This window comes from Sebastes umbrosus, chromosome 24 (assembly GCF_015220745.1).
Source record: "Sebastes umbrosus isolate fSebUmb1 chromosome 24, fSebUmb1.pri, whole genome shotgun sequence".
Taxonomy (NCBI): Eukaryota; Metazoa; Chordata; class Actinopteri; order Perciformes; family Sebastidae; genus Sebastes; species Sebastes umbrosus.
Window position 1 is genome coordinate 15,513,851 of NC_051292.1, and position 24,906 is coordinate 15,538,756.

General features: G+C 40.7%; 2 protein-coding genes across 3 annotated transcripts; both read left to right on the plus strand.

Annotated features, from left to right (window-relative positions):
• The first annotated feature begins 2,389 nt into the window (after positions 1 to 2,389).
• Positions 2,390 to 5,573, plus strand: LOC119483996. The gene is made up of 5 exons (XM_037762550.1): positions 2,390 to 2,549; positions 2,855 to 3,141; positions 4,344 to 4,610; positions 5,123 to 5,263; positions 5,357 to 5,573. Exons 2-5 carry the CDS (start codon positions 2,868 to 2,870, stop codon positions 5,515 to 5,517), a joined length of 843 nt encoding a protein of 280 aa, XP_037618478.1. The 5' UTR covers positions 2,390 to 2,549; positions 2,855 to 2,867; the 3' UTR covers positions 5,518 to 5,573.
• A 1,635-nt stretch (positions 5,574 to 7,208) lies between these two features.
• On the plus strand, positions 7,209 to 23,347 carry gart (phosphoribosylglycinamide formyltransferase). Of its 2 annotated transcripts, none has more exons than XM_037762482.1 (23): positions 7,209 to 7,351; positions 7,722 to 7,849; positions 9,394 to 9,543; positions 10,590 to 10,685; positions 10,763 to 10,937; positions 12,068 to 12,179; positions 13,272 to 13,340; positions 14,442 to 14,567; positions 14,679 to 14,766; positions 14,849 to 14,934; positions 15,017 to 15,185; positions 16,355 to 16,586; positions 16,783 to 16,877; positions 17,030 to 17,139; positions 17,554 to 17,752; positions 17,830 to 18,081; positions 19,967 to 20,119; positions 20,295 to 20,498; positions 20,574 to 20,732; positions 21,165 to 21,295; positions 21,727 to 21,868; positions 21,952 to 22,067; positions 22,866 to 23,347. In XM_037762482.1, exons 3-23 carry the CDS (start codon positions 9,399 to 9,401, stop codon positions 23,043 to 23,045), a joined length of 3,039 nt encoding a protein of 1,012 aa, XP_037618410.1. In that variant the 5' UTR covers positions 7,209 to 7,351; positions 7,722 to 7,849; positions 9,394 to 9,398; the 3' UTR covers positions 23,046 to 23,347. The 2 variants fall into 2 exon arrangements, with proteins under 2 accessions (XP_037618410.1, XP_037618409.1); XM_037762481.1 differs by having other exon boundaries at positions 7,225 to 7,351; positions 7,701 to 7,849.
• The last annotated feature ends 1,559 nt before the right edge of the window (positions 23,348 to 24,906 follow it).

Below are 24,906 nucleotides of genomic sequence, written 5' to 3' on the forward strand. Positions count from 1 at the left end.
TGGAGAGAGAACCAGGAGGAAGCGGAGAGACGAGGCGAATACCAAGTTCACGATTACACGCGCTGACAGCTGATCGTGCACAGATAGCGTTACAGAGGGAAAGATCAAAGAAAGGTGGTCAAGAGCATCAAATTTCAATTTATTAATCAACGTTTGAATCACTTTTCCACCACCAGATGGCGTCATGCAGTGACTTGACTCATTTGTGCTCTTGGAGGAAGAGCCAATGTTGCCAATTAATGTCAAATAATTGGGTGATAATTGTTCTGTTTGGATGAATTGGAGCTTAATTTGTGCTGCAAATTCTAATTTATTGAGGCTCTACGAATAAAACTAATATTTTTATAAACTTAAATATACAACATTTGCTACAAACTTACAAACGGAAACTGAAATTGGTGTAAAAATTGCAGTATAAAAGCAAGGATCAAGGAGCATGGTAACATGTAGGTGTATCATGCCTTTATGGGGTCAAGTGCAACCCAACTGACACACACACACCTCACCCTTTTCACCAGTCCTGTGTCATTGGAAAACAAAGAAATAACCCATCACAATATCCTCATTTCAACCTTTTTTGGGGAGCTTTTATGCCTCAGGAGAACCAAAGAGTCTGCCCCCATCTCATGTGATGCCCGTGCACGACACCAAGAAGAAGGAGGCGGCCGTCAGCAGCATGCCCCAGGCTGTTTCACCGAGCATCAACCCTGGTGACAACACTACTGTATATCTGCTGTGCTGCCACATATGATGCTCCTCGCTGGATTCCGGTGTAGCAACACTGACATCTATTGTCCTGATGGAAAAACTGTCACAGGACAGAAGAGGAATCGTATGCTGGCTGGTTTTGTCATTGTTTCTAACCAGATTCATATTATTGTTTGGTGAACATAAGAAATTTGCTTACATGTATGTATTTAATTATCTTGGCTAAAAGAGAAAACTTATACAGGGTTGTAATATTAATTTTCTGATGAAGAAACAAGACGATATATACAGTAAAGTTCATAGTATACAAACATGACACACTTCTATGTAAAGAGGATACTTCTGTAAACATTTCTTGGCAGACATTACTTCCTGGTTTTTCCTCCTAAAATAATTGTACACTGAGTGAAATGTCGGTATATATAATGTCAGTATATAGGTATATATATATGTATATCAATTAAAATATGTAATCGCCATTAATCACACATTTTGTATCTGTTCAAAATGTACCTTAAAGGGAGATTTGTCAAGTATTTAATCCTCTTATGGGAGTGGGCAAATATTTTGCTTTATGCAAATGTATGTATATATTTATTATTAGAAATCAATTAAGAACACAAAACAATGACAGATATTGTCCAGAAACCCTCACAGGTATAGCATAAAACAATATGCTCCAATCATAACATGTCAAACTGCAGCCCAACAGGCAACAACAGCTGTCAGTGTGTCAGTGTGCTGACTTGACTATGACTTGCCCCAAACTGCATGTGATTATCATAAAGTGGGCATGTCTGTAAAGGGGAGACTCGTGGGTACCCATAGAACCCATTTACATTCACTGATCTGGAGGTCAGAGGTCAAGGGCCATGACAGGTTTTCCTCACCAAAATTTAGCCTAACTTCGGAGCATTATTTAACCTCCCGACAAGCCAGTATGACATGGTTGGTACCAATGAATTCCTTCTAGTTTCATATGATACCAGTATCTTCACTCTAGCTTCAAAACTGAACCCAGTACAACCTAAAAATTACCACAAGTTGTGTTAATGCGTTAAAGAAATTAGTGGCGTTAAAACGATATTTGCGTTATTATCGATTGATGTTGGAGATTTAATTTAAGCCTGAAATTCAAAGTTGAAAACTGGTGGGTGTGTTTTTAACATTTGTGCCCAAACCAAACGTCAAAAAAGTCAATATACACCCACATACGTACGATACGTCTATTCTAAACCTGAAAAGTACTTTAAAAAAATACAATATTCTTTCATTATTTCTATTTTAAAAAAATGTTGTTTATTTATTTTGCACAAATTAAGACTACACAATCATAACAAAAATAGATCATATACAGTGCAAGAAGAGAATATACAGAATCATATGACTACATAACAGTGGTGACAAACAACTAGAACAAAATATATACAATAAAAATAAAAAGTGGTAGAAAGAAATATGTCTGATGTGCATAATGTGCAAAATCTCACATTAACTTCAAATGAGCCACAGATATATTCGTGAGATGCAACTTCTCATCCAACAACAGTCTGTATTTGTACTTAATCTTGAGAATGGTTACTTTAGATATGTCTTATATTTTTGATCATAGATAGATTTTTTTTACTGTGGAGTTAAACTTGTACAGATGTGTTCCCTCAGTGCTTCTTTATCATTTGTCATGGCTGAAGTTGGCCAGCAGGGGTGCTAGGTGTCCCTCTGCCTCTCTGTCCAGCAGGTAAACACAGAAGCACAGAAGGAAGAACCACGTGTAGTTTGCGCATGCGCACTGCTTGTTTGTTATTGTCGCTGTTGGCTGCTGTCTGTCACTGTGGGAGATGGTAAGAAGTTATGTATTATACCTCTGTCAAGGCACTAATGCAAGTGTATTATAGTGCTTATTGAGATTAAAACAAGAAGGAGACTTATAGTTGTGAATGTGAGCAGGATTATCACATGTATATATATATAACAGTCATGATGTATGTATGCATTATTTTGAACCCTTTAAGTGGGTACATTTAGCTCATATTGAACTATTTTTGCACTGAAATGAAATTGTACACTACATGCATTGATGCACTTCACACAGATGCACAAGAGATTGTATATAATATAATGTAATGTTAACCCCTTGTGTTTCCAGGTGAGGCTCTCAGATGGAGTCAGTGTGTGAGCAGCTCCATGGAGGTGGTGATGATGAGGAGGAGCAGACAGGAGCAGATGAAGCCATGCTGTGGTCCTTCCAGGAGGCTCTGGAGAGGCAGACCCTGCAGATCGGAGCGTCAGCCTGCGGGGCCACGGCCGTGGTGGACGTGCTGAGGGCCCTCGGTGTGGACGTGGCCCCCGAGGAGGCGGACCGCTGCGTCCAAACACGCCTGAGGAGGACTGAGTCACCGCTGCCCGACTACCTGCTGTCCCGGAGTGAAGCCGGTAAATATACCCCTAGATTTGTCATCACCTTTGTGGCAGTATTGTAGTAGTACTGCACTTAAGTACATATTCAAGATGCTTGTACTTTGCTTGAGTATTTCCATTTTATGCAGCTTTCTACTTCTACTCTACTACATTTGTCTTACAGCTTCAGTTAAAGTACTTTGGATATTTTAAGTACATAACCCTCCAGATATGTGAATGTAAATGGGTTCTATGGGTACCCACGAGTCTCCCCTTTACAGACATGCTCACTTTATGATAATCACAGTTTTGGGGCAAAAACCATACATTTTTTTGCATGCAGTATAAATGTGTTATTGCAATATATTGAATCGTTACCCCTGTATCGTGATACGTATCGTATCGCCAGCCCTAATAAAAAAGCACGTTGGTAAGAGCATGCCAGACAGATATAAACAAAGCAAAGTATGTCTATAATACAGTGTAGAGACAGATTCAATTAACATTTTGTTCTGCCATCCACGATAATAAATGTATCACTGAATTATGATCTCTTATGCAGAAAGAAAATAAAATAAGTTAAAGAACACACCAGCAATGTAACTTAATGGACAAAAAAACATCACTTTACCAGGTAGATAAAGCCAGAAATATTATATATTCCATGTCTGAAAGTGGCTTTTTTTAATTGTTAGACTTCACAATGAATTTGGACGGTAACATTTTAAAAGATTTCTTACATTGTTTGACGAAACTTGACTAAATTGGCAGCTTTAAACACTTGAGCTCAGAGCTCCACACTGTTCTGTGACATTTCAGCTAATGAAATATTAATACGCAAGCATGACTTTGTATAGGTGGCATATCTTAACCGGGCCCGCAGAGACTCCATTTCAGGTGTCACAGATGTTAGCGGAGGCTATAACTTCCCCGCCGAACGAGGCTCCGTAATGTCTTGAACCCATAAGTGCGGTTTCCTGCCAGCGTGACAGCTGGCTGCACTGCCAACAAGGCAAATTCAAAAGTACCCTCTTGAATTAGACAAAGAGTTTTATGTCTCTCAGAGGAGCCACTGTAATTGACTTTTTCAGCACTGTAACACAATTTTTTTTTTTGCATCGACATTTGAGGCGTTTAGCTCAAGCTGTTGTCACACGTGAGATGGAAAAGAAACTTGTAATCATTGATCTTAGACAAAGTAAAAAATAATAAGGTGATGAAAAACTGACTCCTTTTAGGTGCGACCCACGCTCAGCTCATCCGAGGAGCACAGGAGGCCAGCGTGGGGAAGGTCATGGGTCGCTTCTTCCACCTGCACCCTCGGCGGCTGGTCAGACTGGTCCCCTGGCTCGCACGCTGGATCCGAAGAGGTGCCGTTCCCGTGGCGACCATGAACATGCAGCTGGCTGTGCCCGAGGGAGAGGAGGTGCCTGACGCCTGGCACCATCAGCTCATATTTGGCGTTGCACCTAATGCTGTTTTCATGACCAATCCTTTAGATGTAGGTGAGTAAGACACAACTTTTTCAGGAGAATCTCCTGATGTTGATGCATATATATATTTATATATACATATATATTTATGTATTTATATATTTATTTATTTATATATATATGTATATATTTTTTTTTCTTTTGTTTATTTATTTATAGATATATCTTATTTATTTATGTATATATATATATTATTTATGTGTATATTTTTATTTATTTATATATATTTATTTATTTATATTTATATATAAATAAATAATAAAAAATAAATGTATATATATAAATATATAAATATGTATATAAAAAAAATATGTATATATATATAAATAAATAATAATAAAAATAAATATATATATATAAATAAATAAAAGAATATGTATATATATAAATAATAATAAAAAAAAATATATATATATATATATATATAAATAATAAAATATATGTATATTTGAATATATATTAATTATCTTTTTAGGAAGCAAATATATATATTTATTTGAATATATATTAATTACCTGTTTTAGGAAGCGAGGCAGAGGTGCACCAGAGACTGTGCAGTGAATCTGTGTTGCTGATTCGTCGAGAAGACGTCCTGCAGAGACTGACGCCAGATTGCCGTCTGTCCAGCTTATCAGACCCGCAGTGGAAAGCCCTGGATATCGAGGGTAGACGCAGTTAATTAGGGTTTTATTTATGCCGATTTATGCAGATTTTTCATCTGCTTAAACATCTTTTCACCCCTATTTTCTTCCTATTAGGTCAAGTGAGGCAGATGGCCCTCGAAGAGGAGCAGGAACAACCCAAATTAACACACATCACGATCCCCGCGGCGTACAGTTCAGGCGTCACGCTCTTCGCCCTACGAGAGTCAGAGTTAGGACAAGAACTCCTCAATGCTCCTGAGCTACCGTTGTTGTGACAGGACTGACACACATGGACTTATTTATTGTGATGTGAAAAATAAAACTGATAAAACTTGATCCTAGTGTTTTGGATCTGCAGATATCTGTACTGACGCCTTGAGAACAGTAATCGTACGTTGAGGTCGTCTGAGAGAGCGCAGGCCTCGATCACAGCCTGGTAGAAGACGAGATCGTAGTCTTTGCCAAACAGGATGTTGTCTCGACAATTGTTGCAAATGGCAGGTTGGAGACAAACAAATATTTGCACAGTAAAAGTATTACAGATGTGTGCAAATGATCTAAAGGGACCCACATGTGGGTCTTCATTTGTCAGCTGCAAATATTTCCACCAACACACCATCATCTATGTTTTTTACCATGCGTTATTAAGGGTTTGGTGTCAGTTGAAGAAAGGAAGCATTCATGCTTCTTTTTACTACATCTATGCCATCATGTAACTCACTGTGTGAAAGATTTACCTCATCTGCTCCCTGCTGCTTAACTAGAGAGCAGATCCCATCAGTCCCTATTTGGCCACTTTACACCGTCTTCCAGTTAACTTTAGGATTGACTTTCAGAACATATTGATTTCTTTTCAAAGCGATAAATGGCAGAGCTCCAGCTTATATTTCAGAGCTGTTATGTCGGGATGGATCAGCACACTCTGATTGCTCCAAAGGCCACATTAAGCACCGACGGCGGTAGAGTCATTACAGCCAGCGTACTTAGATGTTGGCACAATTAAAGAATAATATCCATCTGTTTTTCCTCAGAGCCAGCTCACTTTTCCATACTTAAAGTCAGGTATATTATATGTTAATATGGCCATTGTCCAATGTACTGTGTGTAGTAGGATGCAATAAATTATAGGATTATATGGAGGGTTGAATGGTGGCTGTTGGCACAATGGTGGAAGAAGTATTTAGATACTCTCGTTAAGTAAAGAAAGTAAATCAAATTATACTGAAGTAGAGTACTTTAGTACATGCACTTAGTTACTCTCCATACGTGCTTTTGGCAGTACTAGTAGTGCCAAATAACATCCTTATTGTACCAATAATTTAATATATGACTTTATGCCATAAAGTATTTTTCCTTTAATGACTCATCTTTGTTATTGTCTTTTTAAAAATACTTTATTTACAAAGTTCAAAGTTCAAACATTCAGATTTTTCATTACAAAAAAAATCTGTAAATATATTTCACAGTATGAAAATAATATAAAAATGAATTATACAACAAATAAAATGTAATGAAAGGAAAAGACGAAAAAAAACAGTTAAACAATTGTCTGTTTGCACAATGAAATTAGTTGCATAAAATAATTAAAATTAAATTATTATTTTTTAATGACTTAATTAAAAGTAATTAGTTTAGTTAATTAAAATTAATGAAAATGAGTGGATGCCTATTATTACAGTTTCTGCCAGTTATTTATAATTTATTTGTAAATAAATTAATTTATTTAAAAAATATTTTGTGTAACGATGAAATAAACAGAAAAAATACTTTTATTTTGAAAGCGAGGTGAAGCTGTAAGACCTTTTTCTTGGGTGGTATCGAGAAGGAAGCCTGCAAATTGAGAAATCTATTGCGAAATTAGTTGCACAAATTAATTAAAAGTAAATCAAAATTTTAATGAATTAATTAAAAGAAATTAGTTACTATTAAAACTGTCGCGACAGTTTCCCCCAGTTTGCTGGCTCCCTTCGAGCAACTACCGAACTTTGGCACGACAAACCGCAATTACTAAATTAACTACAATACCCATGATGCACTCGACAGTTACACCCCTAGGAAGTTGAAAAATCCCCAAACTCGCCAAACAAACATGTTGGTGTGCAGATAAAGGTAAGAATCAAACATTGACAATGACGAATTCGACTGTTTTTATGCTAATTAGCACTTTAGCTAATGTTTGCTTTTAGCTCCGTACGTCATTGTGTTCTATTGGATCCACGTGGTGCGTGTGTGTAAGTGTGTAAGTGTGTGTGTGGTGAGATGAGAACACAACTTAACTTTCTATCTACTCAAGGCCTATGGAAAGGAGGCTAAGACAAGCGTCATCAACGCGTCATATTTCGGGGTATTGCACATGCGCAGTAGAATCTGGTCGAAATTGAGCCAATCGTAGCGCAGTTTGAGTTACACTGCGCATGCCACCAAACCCCGAGACACGTGTCACAACCTCCTTCCATAGGCCTTGTATATCCACGGTCAGTGTGCAGGCTAAGAGCAGAGCAGAGCAGAGCAGAGCAGAGCATAGGACAACTTTCTGACTGCTGTCCTGAACCGAACCGAACCGGGCACCGGCTATTTCCTGGTCCACACATCCACTAACACACACAGGTGAGTGTTTAAGCAGCACGTGTGGTGTTCATTTAACCAGTTGATTATGTACTAATGTTGCTCAAAATGTCATAACTGTTATTTTCATACAAAAGCAGAATAAATGCATCTTACTTACTTACTTACTTACTTTACTAGCTTGTACAGAAAAAACACTGAAGTTAGTTTATTAAGTAAAGTAAATTAATTTCATGTTTTTCAGGATATAGACAACACCATTCATCCTGTTAACCTGCTCAATAAGTGCATGTGCAGCCATATGGTTGATGCATACTGTAAGTAAATATTAGACATCTTTTACACAAGTTAAGATTTTAGTAGCTTTGTGAAGCTCTAATTATGTTGTAAAATAAAAGTACTCACACACAGTATGATAAGAAAAGTGTAAACAGTACAGTAAAGTTATCACAGATGCTCATCTGATCTCATATTTTTTATTTTTTTCCTGTTTAGAAACTCATACATTGTTAGACCTCATGCATCTGATTTGCTCTCTGACATGTGAGTCACATGAGAGGAATAATTTCAATTAAAAGGCAACACTCGTCCCTTTGTACTGTATCTGCATCCTAGTGGTGTTCAAGGCACATTATTGACAATGTAAATGCACATACAGGTCTTGCACAATCCTCAGGTCACTGCAGATAGGGGTGGTTTGACCTCTGACCCAAGTTTGTTTGAGTTGATAGGGGTTAGAGGGTCTTTTCGCCTTGTTCTGTATGTAAAATGGTTTACGCTTGTAGTGTTAAAGGTGACATTTTAGGGCAGGGCTGCAGGATTATGTCCAAAATTATAATCACGATTATTTTGATGAATATTGAGATCAATATTAGTTACAGTTTTCTATGAGCACACACTTGAAACGCCAGTATTGCAGTCGATCGTGTTCATTTAATTGTGGGAAGCCAAAATTGTGATCACGATTAATATTCGATTAATTGTGAAGCCCTAATTTTGGAGATGAGAGTGAATATAGTGAGTCTTTTGCTTTAGTTAAGGATATTCAGGAGGACAAATAAGCCCCAAAACCAGTCAAATAAATCAGGTTTTTATACCACTGATGAGATTATATTGATCCAAATGTGTGTCATGAGGTTTCTGTTGAGTGGACACTCTGAGGCTAAGTGTGACATCCTCTGTTAATCACACTTTAGATGGCTGCAAAATCATCATTTTCTATCCCTTAGAAGTGCAAATGATAAAAGAAATACTTGCATGACCGAAAAAACTGTGAATAGTTTACTGTATATCAACCTGATTAGTTTTTTCATGTAAATGAGCAGTTGCTGGTGATTCGGCCTTGCCCGGCGACCATGCCATTTAATTGTTGACTTGTGTTTTTGTTCTACTTGATTGGATCCGTGTTAGTGTGGCGTTACAAGATAATGTAAGACCCCGGGCCTCGAAAAAGGTCAATGCTTCGTCACAGCCTTTTGTTATAGGTCAATCTTTGCATGCAATTAAATGGCTACTTTACAAAAGCGACTGAGAAGCCGCTCTGCAGAATAGCTGTGAAGGTGTGAATGTTTTTTCTCGTCACTAAGGCGCCATGGCAGAGAGGGTGCTGGTGGTCGGCGGCGGTGGACGGGAGCACGCGCTGGCCTGGAAGCTGGCCCAGTCGCCGCAGATTCAGCAAGTCCTGGTGGCCCCGGGGAACGCAGGCACGGCCAACTGTGGGAAGATCAGCAACTCTGGTAAATACAAACACCAAATCCATTAACATCTGGGATGACAAACAAACCCACCACCATACACCTCGAAGCTCAGTTCAGAATCAGTTAGGGCTGCAATTATTGTAATTGTATATTAATCAGTGTTTTATTTTCTCCATTATTCAATAAACTGTGTGGTCTATAAAATAATTATTTAAAAAAAATTGCATTCAAAGTAATGATTGAAATAATAAAGAAAAATGAATAAACAAAAAATATGTAAAAAAAAAAACAAAACATATTGAATAAAATGTATATAAATAATAAACACACATCTAGTGCACATACTGTACACGTTTATACATCTGAATGGGTCAGTAGCGATCATGGTTTGAAGAAATAATAATAGTAGAAAACAAAACTGTTTAATTTCTATTGCAGAGTTCAAAGGGTTAACATTTTCGGATCTCGAACCAGTGAATATTATGGCTTATTTGCTATAGAATTTACTCCCCAAAAGAATATTTTGACGTTTTTAGAAATACGCTTATTGGCTGAAGAATAGATGAGAAGAATCTTAGCATAAAGACTGTAAACAGGGGGAAACAACTGCTCTGTCCAAAGGGAACAAAATCTGGCCCGTAACCCCAGATAAAAAGTCATATTTACACACAAACAAGGTATTATATAGTTGTATGAGGGCATTTAGTTTTTTATTCTTTATTCATTTGAATTTTAAACTCTAGAATAATACATTATAAATTTCTTCCTTACATCCCCAAAAGATGGTTTGATCTTCATATCATTCATAACTACTGTGACTCCTTAGTGTCTTAATAAATGACTGGTGGGATTCTGTGGTGTTAATCATCTTTTAATATTCTTTTGTAATTTTTTTCTATATTGTTTGGACCCAAATGTTTTATCTTTTTGTTTCAATAAAAGCACTACATTTATGACACCCATGTGAAAGGTGAAGAGAAGTACGTTCACATAGAAACGTGTGAATTAACACTGAATCAATGACATATTGTTGTTATAGCATGAAGAATGTAAATGATCCTTCCACTCTCTCTCTCTCCATGCAGAGGTATCGGTGAGTAACCACGCCATCTTGGCTCAGTTCTGCAAGGATCATCACGTGGGGCTGGTTGTGGTCGGACCCGAGGTACCGCTGGCAGCAGGTGAGTGAGCTCCATCACATCTAACTGGTGGTCCTTTCTCCGTCGTCTCTTTCCCTCAACCTTAACGTCTCTTCCAGGTATCGTAGACGACCTGACGGCGGCAGGAGTGCCCTGCTTCGGCCCCTCCGCCAAAGCCGCTCAGCTGGAGGCGAGCAAAAGCTTTTCCAAGGAATTCATGGAGCGTCACGGCATCCCCACGGCGCGTTACGGCTCCTTCACCGACCCCCAGGAGGCCTGCAACTACATCCGCACGTCAGTACAGTGTTCATTTTGGCCCGCTGTGGTAGATTAGAGCTGGGTTTCCACCACAAAGTTCCTGCTCATTTTAGTTCTGGGAACTAAAAGGTTCCTTCAGCCCATTGTCTGCGTTTCCATCGCGGTCTAAAGATCTTGAAGATGAGGAAAAATAGTCCGCTATATAATAGTCATTGTTATTGATCTTATTTGTTATTATCTAAGTTTTACTTGATCATATTTCATTATCATAATAAAACTACTCCGTTTGGAGTCAAAATTATACAATTTGTATTGATTTTCTACTGTGCACAATGGTAAAATGTGATGATGCACAGGGTAAATGTCATGGCCAAAGGCTCCATTGTGTGTGAGGATAAAAATGGCAATTCTTTCATAGTAACAGTCACAATATAACTGACACTGGGGATGAATTCTCTGAGTTCTTACCGATCCATAGAGACCGAGATCATGCATATAGACCTGGTAGTTGTGGAGCTACTCTTGATTTATTTTGGGTATGTCTGTCTCGGAGAAGCACACCTTTCAACACCTTTAGGGCTTAAGAGGTTAAGTAAAAGCTAAAAAGATGCGTCTAAAGGTTTCTTTTAAAAATGTCCACAGAGGTGGAGTCCTTCATATCCTTAATCATTGTCTAGCTGATTAATAAATGAAGTAATTAGCAGAGGGAAGAAAGTGCTACATGCATGCTTCTCACTTTTTATGGTAAAACAATAACACCATTTTGATTTCCAGCAGCAAAGTTTTGTTTTCAGAGCCATTAAACACACAAAATTTGCACCGTAATAGGAAATGATATCTCCTCTGAGGTTTCGTTCCTCAGATGGTTTCATGAGTTAATGATCTAAGATGTGATGATTGCCTTTCCTCAAACAATCCACCGTAAGAGTTGCAGCCCCTCTTTACTCAGTGAAAGTCATTTCTTTGGTCGTATAAACCATCTTGGGCAGAACAACAGCTGCCATATTCCATAAAACAATATTGTGCACTGCAAATGTTAAATGGTCCGCACACACAAAAAAAAGCTCCGTATCAGCGATGCAGCATCTGTTCCAGATGTGTTTTCTGTGAGATGTTGATTCTTACTGCACGTTACTGAGTTGATGTGGTTGTTTTGGGGTCTCCAGGGCCGACTTCCCGGCGCTGGTGGTGAAGGCCAGCGGGCTGGCAGCGGGGAAGGGAGTCATCGTGGCGAAAGACCAGGACGAGGCCTGTCAGGCTGTAATGGACATCATGAAGGTACGAGACTATGGCTGTATTATAACCTCATAATATACTAGTAGTACAACCTCGTACTATACTAGTAGTACGTACGCTCTGTAGCTGCGCTGTGAACGTCACTGGCCAGCTGGTGAGCGAGTTATAAGTTTATAAGGGACATCTGTGTTGTGATATTTAAACAAACTATCCTTCAACAAGGAAATAAAAGCCGCTCGTCTACAGACCGGTCTCTAGAGAGCTCCATCCAGCTCACAGCGGTCTGTGAGCGTGACCGCCTGGCTAGAGAGGTAGTGACCCTGGCAGGCGCTATACCTAGCTGTCACGGCAGTTTGTGGAGCTTCTAAACTCGAAAACGTTGGAGCAAATGTTCGATCTAATATCGTAAAACTGCCAATATTCAAAAACTACACAGTTGATTTCTCGCCTCAGAAGTGAACTTAGTGATGAAATATCTACAAAAAATGTAAAAAACAAGCCGTTTTCTGCTGCTGTTGTTGTAACCGTAGCCTGTAGCGGTCCAGCGCGTTGCATTGTGGGATACAGCAGGTGAGGTAGACTGGTCCGATGCAAACTGGAGATTTTTTCCAAATTAGTACGACATCCTGATTTGGCATACTGCATACTGCATTTTGGCCAAATCAGTATGTGCTACTAGTTTAGTATGTGGTTTCTAATACAGCCTATTTCTGTGTCATTCATCCTTGGCAGTTCTATTAGCAAGGAGTGGAAAGTAAAGAAAATGTCCTGCAGTATTTAGCAAAATGTTTTGCTGAGGAAGAAGAAAAATGAGTGTAGTGAAGCCCACCTTCATCGAGATCTGGCAGCTGACCACAGATCAGTCCCACTAGAATCAAATTGGATTCAATTACCAGTATGTTTTAAAGGCTGTTTAACTTTCCCCAACCAGTCTGTGGATTCTTTTATTGGCTCGGGTTTATACATAATAATTAAATTCTGCAGCGAATGTTATTTTCTAGCCAGCAATTAATTGATATAAAGGTTGATGATTGTGTGAAGCTCCTTTCAGGATTTTTTTTTTGGGAACCAAATCTTCCAGTGTCCACAGTTTCCTCGTGTTCAAAGGTAAACCTTGTTTTTTTGACATTGCAGGACCGGGCCTTTGGATCTGCAGGAGAGACGGTGGTGGTTGAAGAGCTGCTGGAGGGAGAGGAAGTGTCTGTGAGTCAAACCATTTTTTTCAGTGGAATCCATAACAGAACTGAGCCAACTTTACCTCTTTAAAGGGATAGTTTGGGTGTTTTGAAGGGGGGTCGTATGAGGTACTTATCCATAGTCAGTGGATTACAGTAGATGACGGTCGGCGGACAGGAGTACCAGCACGGGAGCAAAGCAATGTACATGTGGACGGGGGCAGCAGCAAAACGGATTTTAGACTCCTAAAAAAGATCCATATCAGTTTAAGTGTACGCTAGATTTAAAATATTTTCACCACTTCACCTTGCCCTCACCTTTCTGACAGGGAACTGAAGCAGTTGTATCCATCTATGCTCTCTCCATTTCACCATGAGGATGAACCCATTGAGATGCACCATCTCATTTGGCACAAAACACGGAAGATCACAAACATTTAAGCACATAAATAATAGTGTTAATAACAATCAACATAGTCACATCAACACATAAAGGCTCTCCCTCCATCGCATCCCTAACCACCCCAACATAACATGAAAATAATGCACATAGAATAAGAACAATAGAATAACATAATGTCAAAGTACTGAAAATAAACTGCAAACGAAGGTAAATACAATCAAAAATAAGTACCAGACTCCTTTGAAAAAACTTGTAATTTTACCTCGCAGAACACGGTGGGTTGCTGGTCTACCGCTGCCTCGATCGGCTAGTTAGTTTGTGTTATTGTGTGACTTTAAAGGGTTAGTTTGGATTCACCAAAGTCACACAACAACACAAACAAAGTAACCGATGGAGGCAGCGGTAGACCTCCGTATCCTGCGAGGTGAAAAAACGTTTTTTTTTCAATGGAGTCTGGTTGCTTTGGCGAGAAAGAAAGATAAACTGTATAGCTGTCGCAAGGCGAGTGGCTAAAATACGTTTTGCTGCTGCCCCCATCCACTGCAGTACATTACATCCCGTTGTTTCTCCAAACTGGAGGCGTGCCGACCGTCATCTACTGTAGGTAATACACTGACTATGGAGAAGTACCTCATACAACCCCACTGAGAAACACCCAAACTATCCCTTTAAGGTATAACTTTGTATAAAATTAGGATATTAACCCCTCTCCCTCTCGTTCTCTAGTGTCTGTGCTTCACTGACGGCTCCTCAGTGGCTGCGATGCCTCCAGCGCAGGATCACAAACGGCTGCAGGACGGCGACCTGGGGCCGAACACCGGTGGCATGGGGGCCTACTGCCCCACCCCTCAGGTACACACTTCCTCTTCCTCTCAGCCTGGTTCTCCTCTACTTTTTGTTGTATTATTTCTAGGATTCTAGGGGCGTGCAGCCATGTTTAATGCTACTCTGGATGCTGTGCAGGTGAGCCAGGAGCTGCTGCAGCAGATCAGAGAGACGGTCCTTCAGAAGACTGTGGACGGGATGAGAGAGGAGGGAACTCCTTATGTGGGCAAGTGCTCTTCTTTTTCCCCCTGCATCTCTTCCAATGTTTGCAATGGTGAGTTTCTATATTTTCTGTTGTTATTTTCCAGGCGTGCTGTACGCAGGGCTGATGTTGACCAAGCAGGGGCTGAAGGTCCTCGAGTTCAACTGTCGCTTCGGAGACCCGGAGTGTCAGGTGGGTTTTTCTTTGACTCCAGTCACCCGTCGCTGGATCTCCTCATGAAATAAACTTCAAACATCTGCCGTCACTCTTTCAGGTGCTGCTGCCCCTTCTGAAGAGCGACCTGTATGAAGTGATCTTGAACACCGTGAACGGCAAGCTGGTCTCCAACGCCCCCGTGTGGCACCAGGACAGCTCTGCAGTCACCGTGGTGATGGCCAGCGCCGGTTACCCCGGCTCCTACAAGAAGGGAGTAGAGATCACAGGTACGCAAGACACTCCTTTGCCAACATTTCTGTCCAGTGGTTTCTTTTTCATCTACTAAATTGTCTTTTTTTCATTGTCAGGGAACACAGAAATGCAATCTATACATGCAGCTTATCCTGGGAATTAATTGTTTGGCATGTAAAATATCCATATTTACTAGTATTCAGTTTGTACATGGCACAAATTGATATATTTAGATTGTTGGTTTTGTCAGAAATCCAAAGAGATTCAATTTATTGTCCTAGAAAACAAAGAAAAGCAGCAAATCTTCACAACTGAGAAGCTGAAACCAGAGAGTGTTTGACATTCTGAAAGTTGTTATAATCTTAAAAAAATATTTATCCTTACCCTTTCTATTAGTATTTTTATATGATATTTTTTATATATCTACTAGGGCTGTCAATCGATTAAAATATATAAGTGTGATTAATTGCAAATTAATCACACATTTTTTTATCTCTTCAAAATGTATTCATTTTTCAACACAAATAGTCTCACGTTTCAGCTTCTCAAATGTGAGGAGTTTTTATTTGTTTATTTGTTTCTCACACATAAAAAAAAATATATTAAAATTAGGGCTGTCAATCCATTAAAATATTTAATCGCATGATTGTCAATGATTAATCACGATTAATTGCAAATGAATCACACTTATCTGTTCAAAATGTACCTTAAAGGGAGATTTGTCAAGTATTTAATACTCTTATCAACATGGGAGTGGTCAAATATGCTGCTTTATGCAAATGTATGTATATGTTTATTACTGGAAATCAATTAACAACACAAAACAATGACAAATATTGTCCAGAAACCCTCACAGGTACTGCATTTAGCATAAAACAATATGCTCCAATCATAACATGGCAAACTCGAACTGAATGTGATCATCATAAAGTGGGCATGTCTGTAAAGGGGAGACTGGAGACATATCTGGAGGTCAGAGGTCAAGTCACCCCTTTGAAAATGGCCATGACAGTTCTTCCTCGCCAAAATTTAGCGTAAGTTTGGAGCGTCATTCAGCCTCCTTCGTGACAAGCTAGCATGGCACCAATTGGTTGGTACCAATGGATTCCTGAGGTTTTGTAGTTTCATATGATGTCAGTACCTTCACTCTAGCTTTAAAACTGAGCCTGCTACAACCTAAAAACCTCCTTGTGTTCATCCTCAGGTTTGTCCCAGGTTCAGGACTCGGGGCTGCAGGTTTTCCACGCCGGCACAGCTCTGAAGGACGGGGCCGTGGTGTCCAGCGGCGGGAGGGTGCTGACCGTCACCGCGGTCAGGCCGTCCCTGGAGGCGGCCCTGCAGACGGCCAATCGGGGTGTGACGGCTATAGGCTTCCCGGGCGCCGTGTACCGCCGCGACATCGCCCACCGGGCCATCGCCCACCTGAACCAACACAGGTGTGGTACAAAACTCTAAAACATTCCCTGTCTGCTTCTGTATTGTGTTTGTTGAACTTCATGAATAATAAACTTCACTTTGGATGTACTCGTGTCCTCGTATTTCTTTGAAATCCTACTGATTTTAACACTTTGAAGCCTCCTCTTTAAGACTTGTTGTAGCTGAGTGTGTGGTGTTTCACTGTGTCTCTGACAGAGGTCTGACCTATAAGGACAGCGGGGTGGACATCGCTGCCGGCAACAAGCTGGTGGACATGATCAAGCCTCTGGCCAAGGCAACGTCCCGCGCTGGTAACTTCATTTAAATAATGATTAGAATAACTTGTTTCCTCATTAAGAAAGCTGTATTTTCAGTAATCATTTTAAATTTTGTGTGTTTGCCGAGATGAACTAAATTAGAAAGAATGGATGAAGCGGTAACCATGGCTGTGATTTCCAACCAGGGTGTAATGCAGAACTGGGAGGCTTCGCTGGGCTGTTTGACCTGAAGGCGGCGGGTTTCGTCGACCCTATCCTGGTGTCTGGGACGGACGGAGTGGGGACCAAACTCAAGGTGCACTTCCTTCATCCACCTTTTCGGGGGAGAATATGAAAGATTTGTCAGCTGATGTATATTAATCTTTATGTCCACTGGTTTCATATCTTTTAACCCCCTGAGACCTGCAATCCTGGCCGACTTAACTGTCTTTCAGAGGCTGTAGCAAGTTTTAGAGCTAGAGTGAAGTTCTACTGGAAACCTCAGGAATCCATTGGTACCAACTATGTCATGTTAGCTTGTCGGGAAGGAGGCTAAATAACGCTCCAAACTTACATTTTAGTGAGGAGAAACTGTCATGGCCATTTCAAAGTGATCCCTTGACCTCATTTCATGGACTCTTGGAAGCTCATTATCATTTAAGTTTGAATCCGTCAAGGTGCCAAAACCTCCCACAAATGTAGTTTTGATAACAAGTATATGTATCCCCAGATTGCCCAGGCGTGCGGCCAGCACGGCGGTCTGGGTCAGGACCTGGTGGCCATGTGCGTGAACGACGTGCTGGCTCAGGGCGCCGAGCCGCTCTTCTTCCTCGACTACTTCTCCTGCGGCAGCCTGGACGTGGACGTCGCCGCCTCGGTGGTCGGCGGCATCGCCAAGGCCTGCGAGATGGCTGGCTGCGCCCTGCTGGGTGAGAGAGGAGACGAGTAGTCGGTTTACTCACATTTTGGGACCAAAATATATGTAAACGTATCTGGACTTGTCCAGGTGGTGAGACGGCAGAGATGCCGGGCGTCTACGCTCCAGGAGAGTACGACCTGGCCGGGTTCTGCGTGGGAGCGGTGGAGCGCGGGGCTCTGCTGCCCAGGCTGGGGGACATCGCCGAGGGGGACCTGCTGATTGGACTGGCCTCCTCCGGGGTCCACAGCAACGGCTTCAGCCTGGTCCGCAAAGTCCTGGAGAGGGCCGACCTCAGCTACAGCTCCCCGGCTCCTTTTGGCAAGTCGGGACAGACTGTCAGTAAGTCACCTCCAGTATATCTGTACACTCGTCTTGCCCTCAGTTGCAGTTTTATTGCTATTTTTTCAAAATTAAAGAGCATCTTTATTTCTTTGGCCGATGGATTTTTCCCTCCCATCATCTGTAGGGCTGCAACTAATGACTTCTTTCATTGTTGATTAATCTGTCGATTATTTTCTCGATTAGTTGTTTGGTTTATAAAATGTCAGAAAATGGTGAAAAATGTCGATCAGTGATTCCCAGAGCCCAAGATGACGTCCTCAAATGTCTTGTTTTGTCCACAACTCAAAGATATTCAGTTTACTGTTATAGAGGAGGAAAGAAAGTAGAAAATAAGAAGTTGGAATCAGAGAATTTTGCCTTCTTTTTCTTAAAAAAATGACTCAAACTGATGAATCGATTATCAAAGTAGTTGGCTGTTAATTTAATAGTTGACGACTAATCGATTAATCGTTGCAGCTCTGATCATCGGCTTTTGCCAGAGTCTAAAAGTTGCAGTTTTTGTTGAAAAACAGTCTATTTGCATTGAAATTTGGTAGCAAGTAAAGAATAATCATTCACGTTTTTCAGTCGTTTTTCAACACAAATAATCTCTAGTTTCAGCTTCTCAAATGTGAGGATTTTCTCTGTTTTTATATGTTTGTGTATTTGTTTCACACACATAAAAAAATATATTAAAATTAGGGATGCCAATGCAAAAGATTGCAAAAATAATCACACATGTTTTATCTGTTCAAAATGTACCTTAAAGGGAGATTAGTCAAGTATTTAATCCTCTTATCAACATGGGAGTGGACAAATATGCTGCTTTATGCAAATGTATGTATATATTTATTACTGGAAATCAATTAACAACACAAAACAATGACATTTAGCATAAAACAATATGCTCCAATCATAACCAACAAAAATAAACACATTTAAAACAAAACAAAAAATACCAAACATATAAAAATGTAGGAGTATAGTTCAAATAAATAAATGCAGAAAAAGCAGGAGTAATTGCCATATTTACAGTATGAACAAGTGTGTATCATAGTAAACTGAATATATCTGGGTTGTCATGGACGTCATTCTGGGCCTTTGTGACATTGGCACATGTTTCACTCTTTTCTGACATTTTACAGACCAAACAAGTAGTCAGCAGATTAATCCATAATAAAAATAATTGTTAGTTGCAGCCCTAAAATATTGAAAGGTGCTGTTGATAACATTGATAACATTCAGCCACTAGATGTCGCATTCTCCCTCCCCATTCCACTGCATTTACTTCACAAGTGGTTTCCAGGCACTTACCATCAATCTCAGCCATTTATCTGTTTTTCACACACTAAGCCCCAATTCCACTCCGGCCCCTCCACCCTCCCACTGGAGTGAACTCTGTTTGTAGTCACACTCACAGCTCAATGAAGCTCCTTCTTTAAGGTGGAGGGGATCAATACAGCGGCCACTTCGGGACAAACTTCAAATATCAGAATCACAAATACTTTATTGATCTTTTGGGGGGGGGGGGGAATTGAGTTACGTTTGCTCTCGTTCTAGAATATAAATATAAATTTATAAAAATAGAGAAATCATAAGAAAATATAAATAAGAAATACAGTATATATAACAGAGTGGAAGTGGGTAGGGTGAGGGTGTGGTTTGGAATTGGGCCTAACTGACGACCCAGAGATACAACTTTGTTTTACTATTGGCTCACAATCCTCAATAGAGGCGGGAACTAAACGTCTGATATATTCCACAGAACATTCATTTAGGACCCGCCAACATTTTTTCAATGATTAGTTCATAATTTAAAAATATTCATCTACATAAAAATGTTATTAATAAGACATTTAACCCTTGATGCCCACCAAATTTTTGACTGTAACTCTGCCTCCAGGCGAGGTTTTGCTGACGCCGACAAAGATCTACAGTCGTCTGCTGCTGCCGATCCTTCGCAGCGCTGCCGTCAAAGCCTACGCTCACATCACAGGGGGCGGGCTCCTGGAGAACATCCCTCGGGTGCTGCCCCCAGAGCTGGCGGTCGATTTAGGTGAGATGAAGCATATCAAATGTTGACCAGAGCAATCTGGAAAGGTGACAATCAATTCTTTTTTCTTTATGATTACCTAGTAATCTAAATTGTAGGAGTGCTGGGATCATTTTGTGCTTCTTATTTCAGCTCTTTCTCATTAATGTTTGCACTTGGTGTTTCAACGTGACTCTAGATGCGTCTCGATGGAGCATCCCCCCGGTGTTCTCCTGGCTCCAAAAGGAGGGCGGTCTGAGCGAGGAGGAGATGGCCCGCACCTTCAACTGTGGCCTGGGGGCAGTGCTGGTGGTGGCCCCCCTGGACGCTCAGAGGGTCCTGCGCCAGCTTCAAGCTCATGAAGAGGCCTGGATCGTGGGCTCACTGGCCCACAAGCAGCACGGTGAGACACTGAAACGAAAGAAGAAAAACAATAACTAGTTTATAGAATGGAAATAAATTGATGTTTGTTGTGCAGGGGCAGAACCGGTGGCGGTCCGCAACCTGAAACACAGCCTGCTGAACGCAGGACCCGCTTCCAGTGGAGAGCTCGGCGCCGAGCACAACGGCGGTTGCCACGGCGACAGCAGCACGCCACGCAAGAGGACCAGAGTGGCTGTTCTCATCTCTGGCACGGGTGTGTTTTTATTGATCTCGCAAAAATAAAAAATTGCATTGAATTTGAGTCTATTAAAGGGACAGTGTGTAGGATTTGGCGTGGTTCCAGATTGCAACCAACTCAGTACCCCACAAGCGTGTTGGAGAACTTCAGGTAACGTAAACACACTAAAGGCTCTCTCTAGAGGCAGTGTTTGGTTTGTCCGTTTTGGGCAGAAACATGCTCCCGCTCCCTATGTAGATATGAAGGGCTCATTCTAAACTAACGAAAACACGAGTAAGGATTAATATATTCCATTTCTGCTAATAGATCCATCCAGACGTTCCTTTTAAAGGAGTAGTTCAACATTTTGGGAAAGATGCATATTGGCTGTGTTGCCGAGAGTTAGATAAGAAGATTGATAGCGTTCACACGTCTGTGTAGTAACCAGTAACTTCCTGTTTGTCCCAGGCACCAACCTGCAGGCGCTGATCGAGCAGGCCAAGCGTCCGTCCAGCTCTGCAGAGATCGCGGTGGTCATCTCCAACAGACCCGGAGTTCAGGGCCTGAAGAGAGCATCGCTGGCCGGCATCCAGACACGGGTAAAAATATCAATAATAATAATGACTTTATTTGCACCTCTCTTCCGTGCTATGCCGAGGTTTCGGAGCGTGCGTGGTGTAATCCAGGAAGCCAAACACAGTTGAGAAATTATGGTTCCTGAATAAAAATGAATGAAGTCGCCCTCTATTATTTTCCGATAGTTACATTGTCCAGTTAAACCACCGCCACTTTCAAGTTTTAGGATATTACCCATTATTAGGATATTGACCAAAGGATTAATTTACCGGTACACACAGTTGATGCATTACTCATTACAAGACGATTATAGTTTATTATATTATATATATGTATATACCGGAACCACAAAAATCCTCGAGACCACAGGCATCGAATGAAGAGGCTGAGTAATTGGAGAATAATACTTTACTGACACTCAGGAGTTGATCTTGTGTGTTTAACCGCAACTCAGGTGGTGGACCACAAACAGTATGGGAGCCGAGCAGAGTTCGACGGCACCATAGATCGCGTGTTGGAGGAGTTCGGGGTGGAGCTGGTGTGTCTGGCTGGATTCATGAGGATCCTCACGGGAACATTCGTCAAGAAATGGAACGGTGTGAAAATCAAACATGAAAACATTCTGATGACGTGGTGGGGGTCACATGAATGTCTTTAACATTGTCTGTTATTGTGACAGGAAAGCTATTGAACATCCATCCGTCCCTGCTGCCCTCATTCAAGGGGGTGAATGCCCAGAAGCAGGCTCTCCAGGCTGGGGTGCGGGTGACCGGCTGCACGGTCCACTTTGTAGCAGTAAGTTTGTCTACGTTAACACTGCAAGAAAATGTGGCCCAAATCCGATTTATTTTGCTATCATGTGACATAAATCTGATTCTGGGCCACTTTCATATGTGGTCTTAATTCTGATACATATCCGATCACATGGCCACGGAGCGGTCCGTTGAAACTACAGATGAAAAAGAACCTCTCTCTCCATAGTGACGGAGTTCTTCAGCTAAATTCTGTGTTTCTCTCAGTAGAACTGGGATTAAATAAATTAGCAGTTACAAATATGTGTTAACTGTGCCGTTAAGGCAGACTGGCTTTATCTGGGAAACATCACATTTCTCCACGTTACAAGGAGCTAAAAATGTTCAAACATGTTCGCCGAATGAGTTAATGTCTGTTTATTAGTCGTAAGAAATCCTAAACTATCCTTAAGGAGGAGTAGATGTTTACCGGTACGATCGACTCCGTTAAATTTAACAACCTGTCAATGGAAATTTTGCTCCGACAGTAGGAAACGTTGACTTGTCAGTCATTTAAAATGTGAATGATCAAATCATCATAGGAGTCATACAGAGTTGTACGTTTATGATTTAGGAGTACGGGGAGGCCAGATCTGTTAAATTGAGCAATATGTTAATGGAGTCTGGCAGTCACTGGACTCCCAACAACTCCAGTGTGTATTTTTGGAACAATGGGCCGTCCCCTGCGTGTGTGACGTTATTGGTTGCATGTGAGGTGTTAAACTCACATGCAACCTGAATGTGAACAGTCCAGACCCTGAAATGTGTATTTAATTTAACCGGCCGTTGTTTTGTTGACCAGGAAGAGGTGGATGCGGGAGCCATCATCGTGCAGGAGGCGGTGCCCGTGCTGGGCGGCGACACAGAGGACAGTCTGTCGGACAGAATCCGAGAGGCCGAGCACCGAGCATTCCCCGCCGCTCTGGAGCTGGTGGCCGGCGGCGCCGTCAGGCTCGGAGAGGACGGACGCATCAAGAGTTAAATAACACGCATCCAGCTTTACAGTACTGCCAGCCATTAACTCACACTTTAACAACCACGGTCAAGATATTCATATGTTACTGATTTTCTTCATGGGATGCTATATAGATTAGCATTTCAACTTGTGATTATAAGAAGCATCATACTTGAAACTAAAATACATTCCAATGGTACCTTTTAAAACATGCAAGTTGCACTGGAATCTAAATATTAACATGCTGAGTATGTTAGTATAATTATGTATTTTTGAATGCTGAAACTGTTATTTCATTATTAAACCTGCCTGGGTGAATGCAAGGATTACTTTTTGTGGCATTATTTATTTTTTATTTTTTACAAATTTCTAAATGCATCAGAGCCACCTTTAGCCAGCCAATTTCTTGAGGAAAATAGTTCTGCAAAGCTTTAATCAGAACATTTGTCCTTCTTTACAGACAATACTGAATCCAATCAGGTAAAAATGATATCCTGAAAGTATTTCTTCTCATCACTTTTATGTCCGTTGGCTCCGATGGAAGCGCAGCACGGACAAGCTGACTCTCGATATAGACATATACATAGACAATTGAAAAAACAAAAACTACATATACATTTCATAATGCCAGAGTTTTGTTTTATATACATCATATTATATTCATTTAATAATTTAAAGGTCTTAATGGCTTTTTTTGTTTTTAATATTAGGGGTGTAAGAAAATAGAGTATTGCGATATTATGTTTTGTGATGTACTGTATTGATTCTCAAAAAAACTCCATTTTTATTTTAATAGTTTACATGCAAAGATCAACTCAGTCAATGCTCTATTGGATTTGCAAAGAGATGCACCCTCAGTATAGAAACACAGAAACACCGAAATCACACTTATAATCAATATTTAATCTTTCTAACAGGTTTTTTTTCATGATACAGGGGTAGTGATTCAGTATATTGCGATACTGTAAGCAAGGCCATATATTGCGATTTGTTTTTCAAATCTCATTTTAAAACTAATAAATTCTATGTAATATCTTGAAAGACACTTCCTTGAAGTTTGGTATTGATCCAATATTTATCACACATGTTCCAGACTTCCTCCCTCTGTATCATGGACTGTGTTCCTCATGTTCATGTTCCTGTGTGCTCTCAGTCTGATCAGAGCACACAGGTGTGTGATTAGCGCGCATGTTCACCTCCAGCTACACTGACAAGCTGCACGAGCTCCGAGATCACAACCATGTAACGTTGGTAAGTAGCACTGTTGTTGTTGTTGTTGAACGCTTGAGTCCGGTTTACTGAAGCTAATATCCGCTAATATTGTTCATAAAGGCTGTAAATCACAGCTATGTTGTTAGTTAGAATCTGTTAGCCATGTTAGCTAATGTAGCTAGCTAGAAGCTAACACGCAAATTGCGACACTCTCGCGAGATTAGATTTGCAACCTACGTCACGATGACGTACCTTAACCCATTATTTGCTGTGAAACATTTGTGTATATGTGTATATATACTGGAAAAGAAAGTTCGGAAACTTGTGTTTGGTGGATTATTTCTCTGTTGTTACAATGTTAATTGTCATTGTATTTTACATCACTGTTTATGCACAGCTGATTATGTGGGTAGCACCCAAGAAAAATTTGCCAAAATGCTCTGCCAATGGTAAACAGAGTATTCTCATAAAGCCTGCAATGACTGCCCTTCACCGTCAGGCCCGTTGGCGCTGGTGTCGACAACACAGACAATGGAACCTGAACATGTGGTCGGCATCTCCCTCACTGGCAAAACAAGGCTTGTCATCTCAAGGATTGTTACTCCATCGGTGCAACAGCGTTCTCCGCGTCGTCTCCATACTTTGACCCTGCCATCCAACTTTGGCAGACAGAACC